This window comes from Arachis duranensis, chromosome 5, assembly GCF_000817695.3.
Source record: "Arachis duranensis cultivar V14167 chromosome 5, aradu.V14167.gnm2.J7QH, whole genome shotgun sequence".
Lineage (NCBI taxonomy): Eukaryota > Viridiplantae > Streptophyta > Magnoliopsida > Fabales > Fabaceae > Arachis > Arachis duranensis.
Genome location: NC_029776.3, coordinates 96,051,706 through 96,056,354, shown reverse-complemented (window position 1 = coordinate 96,056,354; position 4,649 = coordinate 96,051,706). Strand labels below are relative to the sequence as shown.

General features: G+C 29.9%; 1 protein-coding gene across 1 annotated transcript in view; it reads left to right on the top strand.

The window, feature by feature from the left end:
* Nucleotides 1-4,265, top strand: part of LOC107490532 (methylecgonone reductase-like) — a 6,365-nt gene extending 2,100 nt beyond the window's left edge. The window contains exons 4-5 of the mRNA XM_052261835.1: nucleotides 3,534-3,706; nucleotides 4,083-4,265. Of these exons, the coding sequence (XP_052117795.1) occupies nucleotides 3,534-3,706; nucleotides 4,083-4,265 (356 nt within the window). The remainder of the gene's footprint in view (nucleotides 1-3,533; nucleotides 3,707-4,082) is intronic.
* Nucleotides 4,266-4,649: the final 384 nt, after the last annotated feature.

Sequence of the window (4,649 nt, the reverse complement as noted above, 5' to 3'; positions counted from 1 at the left end):
TTATTAAAAAAATATCAATAAAATTTATTTTTTCTATTCTTTTAAATATGTTTATTCTTAAAATAATAGTAAACATATATTTTTAAATAATAAATTAAAATAATACAACATATATAATAATTATTAGTTAAAATAAAATATAAAAAATATTTATTTATTTATTTTTGGGAATATATAGATCGAATATGCGGATATTTACATAAAATTTACAATCTGATTTTATTAGTGTACAAATTCGATCCGATCCGATCTAATAATTTTACAGTTTAAATTTATATTCGTAATTTTTTAATTGAATTTAGATAAACACCACAAATATATCCATCGATCGAATCTAATCTATGAATACTTCAAACAAAGCCGGCTAATCAAGTAAAAAAGTTATATGAATCACCAACTTGGGATTAGTTAAAGTACTGGATATACTTTGATTCTTAACCAAGTGAGTCGTTGAGTTCTAATATTGGAAATGGAAATAAAAGATTTATAGTCTAACCGAGTTTTTAAACGTAAAATAGTTTTCTATCCTTTACATCATTTCCTTCAAAAAATTCAACTTGCAAACAACCCAGCCTTAGATAAGTAAAGGGGTGGTATAATTACTCTTTTTATATTAATAATCTTTTTATTAATTTATTTTTAATATATATTTTATATCAACAATTAATTTAATAACTAATTTTTAGTATATACAAAATATAATATGGTTGTAATAATAAATCTCTAAAGTGAATTTCTAACGAAGAGATAGATGTCATCATTCTATATATTGAGAGGAATAGATTCCCTCATTTTATTGCTTGATAAATCAGCTGCATGCTGTGTGGGAACTTCCTTATCCTATGTACCTTTTTATATATTTATATAAGGTTAGTTTCAACGATCTAACCAACTAACTACTAACTAGACACAGAAATGAAACTAACTAATCTATGGTAGGTAAAATTAAATAAATAACAGAAAAGCCTCCAACTAACTCAAGTTAAACAATTAAGAGTGTTCTCATTATTAATTAATGAGGTGGAGTGGTGGACCTTCTAAGTTCTGATGAGCTTAGTGACATTAAAATTTTAAGAAATGAAAAGTCGGCATTGATGTGCAACGAACCTGGTTGATTTTAATTTGTTTGATTCCTTTCGTCTCATCCTTCGAGGATTCTATCAGAGTGATGCTCGCTCTTAAATCTATTATATATTAATGACAACTAAAATGTTATATGACATTATGTTAATTGCAATTAAGATAAAATTGTTTCGTTAAAATTAGTGACTTTTCCTTTTTTTTCTTTTTTCTTAATTTATTCTGATTCTCTTATATATTATTAATTTAACTATTAAAATATTTAATATAATATTTTTTTATTGTAATTAAAATAAAATATTTTTAAAAGATTAAAACGTTTTTTCTTTTTTCCTCTTTTCTTTTCTATTTTTATCCATTCTTTCATCTCTTTTATCTTTTTTTTTATATTATCAATAAAAAAATTTAATTTGTCTTTTATATATTAATACAAAAAAATATTTTTTAAAAAGAAGGTAAAAATATTGTTTTATTATTTTATTTTTCTTCTTATTTTATATATTATTAAATAAAGAGACAATCAATTTGAATTGATTTATTAGTAATTAGTTTGTTCATCAATTTATTTAAATAAATATCCAAAATTTAAATTTTATTTTGTACATACAGCAATTTATTAGTCATAAAAAAATAGAAAAACAAAATAAAATAACTAATTTTTCTTCATATTTAAATAAAAAAATTTAAAAAGTGATAATACTACATGATTAAGTCATTTTAGTAATTTAACTAAGTTAGTCCAATAATTTAAAGATTAGATAAATACCCATCCAGTAATAAACCAAGTGGGATAGGGCAAGAGATATTTGCCTAATGGATACCTGAATAATATCAGTGAATGTGAAATTACTTAAATATCTCTAGGTATATATATGTTAGTTATGAAATTCTAAATTATTCAAAACTCGGTATCTAAGTCTGACAGCCTCTTCGATTTTCAACTCTCTGCCATTAGACCTCAAAACCTTACTCTCTACTTCTCTCAGCATTGTTGGCGTTGATGTCACTACAAGAAAAATGTTAAATATTATCGGATTTAATGTTATACATTAGCATCGATTTTATCGACGAATTTATTAATAGTTTTGGTGTGAAATTCGTCAGGTCAAATAATTATCAGCAGATTTTTATTTTCGATAATAAATTTGCCAGTAATAATTGGAGAAAAAATGAGAAAAATAGGCGTGAAATATAGCGTGAGATTTACCAGCAAATTTTTTCGCTGATAAATCTAATTAGTGAAACGATGTGTTTTGATGACCCATAATGCGTTACCATTGGATTATCCACCAGTAAATCCAATGGTAACGAGCCCTAAAATTCGAAGTGTGAACCCTCTCCCTCTTCATTTCGAAATTTCCTCTCTCTCTCTAACCTCTCTTCTCCCACTCTCTCTAACCCTCTCTTCTCCCCGTCGTTCCGTCGGCCCCGCCGCCACAATCGCCTACTGTTGTCGCCTCCTCTCCTCCTCACTGAAACTAGCCCATTCCTCCGCTCCCTTCGGTCAACCGCAACTCCTTCTCTCCCTCTCTGTTCATGTCTCGCCGTCGCTGTCTAGCACCGCTGCGGTGCTCCACCAACAGCGACTGTTGCTGTCACTGTATCTCTCTCCCCTGAGTTCTTCTTCCTCTATTCGAAGCTTAGGTTCCATGATCACTCTTTTTTTCTTTAAGTAAATTTAGGATTTAGTTATATATTAATTTGTAGTTAGCAAGTGAAATTGGTTATTATATGCTAATTGCAAGCCTTAGAAGAATGAAATATTAATTAGGGTGAAGACTTCATGTTTAGTGTTGGGTAGATTTAGGCCATTGAAGATAAATCTCCTTGTTAAAGTCTAAAAATTAATAATTAACATTTTTTGTGTGACTATATCAAATATTATTTTAGATATTAAGTTTAATTTACTTGCTAAGGATATTTGAAGAAAAATTAATATTATATAAATTGTATTAATTATACATTGTACCTAAATCATTATATGTTATCTTTGTTAGTACTTGTGTCTTACAATTTATATAATGTAATAACTTCTATGAATTAATGATACTAAATGATTAGTTCTAAATTGAGAGTTCATCATATGAATTCATAGGAACTATGAAACTATTATAAATAATATATTATGAAGTCGTTATTGCAAAATAAACCTCATAATGATTGGATGAACATGTATAACAATTATTTGCTAAAATTTCTAGGCATAATTGAAATAAAAATGTTGCATTTTCAATGTATAAGCAAGTTAATATATTATGTTAGAAATGTTGTGAATTTAATTGATTGTTGACTGATATTGTGAATTGAGGTTGATTGGATTTGTGAAAATCGTAAAGGTGGATATATGTCCAATTTTAGGAGAGGTTATATCATTTTTTTTTAAATAATATAAATGTTGAAGGATTTGTGTTGTATATATGCTTATTGGTGTTAATAATATATTCTCTTTGCAGATATGAAGACAGGTAGCAGAGATAGAACTAGTGAGTCTCGTAGTCGTAGTAGAGGGAATGTCTTCAGGGACTCCTTAGTCATCACTCTATACCCCGATATCCTCTACCCAAACTACGTGGCTCCTTCTGCTATTCTCCCCCAGCCCCCTACAGCTCTAGCGACAGAGCCCATGGTGGGTAATTCCTCTAATGCGTCTTAACCAAATGCCCCTCCACCACCATCCGCCATACGGATGAGGATTTGGTCTGATGGCATGAAGGCGTGAGTACATATTATTTTAGTATCTTTTATCTGCAATCTATTTTGAATTTGTTAAGTTTTATGTATTTTTATATGTTTGCTAATCTTAAATTTTTCATCCACCGAGGTCATTTAGTCCATGTACGATCACCCGTGGCCGACCTACATGCAGATCCCAGCTGAGACCAGACAGTGATGGTTTCAAAAGTGGGCGGTAAGAATCCAATTTTGTTGAATTAACCATATTTTATTTCGACTAACTAATATTTTTGAATTACTTTGTGCATGAGAAATTGATATGGGATCAGGAATATGATATCTTGATCAAGAAGATCTACGACCACCGGATAGCTAGGCGACTTCAGCAGATGATGCAGGACATTTGTCAGGGGCGCGACCACCTCACGATTTGGCTCTGTTCAGACTTTAAGAAGGAACTGGACGTTCATTTTAGTACTGATGAGGGGTGGGGTTCAAGCGTCGGCGTCTGACGAACAGAACTAACAGGGCTTCGTTGAGGTCGTCGAAGTATTTCGGCTTTTATAAATTCAAAGAGCAGGCTGGTGTGTAGTTTATTTACTAACCTTTGTTAATTATTACTTGCATGAATTGTTACTTGATTTATTTTATTAGTTGGTTTCAATATGTGTAGTCTAAGTTAATGGATCGTGAGGCAACATTGGTAGAGACATTCAGATATACCCATACATTGAAGGACAACAAGGAGAGATTTGCTGATGAGTGGTCTATGAATTATTATCTGAGTTTCAATTAATTTTAATTTTGAAATTTATTCGGTTTGAAGTCAATTAACTATCATCTTAATCACAACGTGTACGTAGAGATTAGAGGTCACGATCTAGCAATCTCAGCCG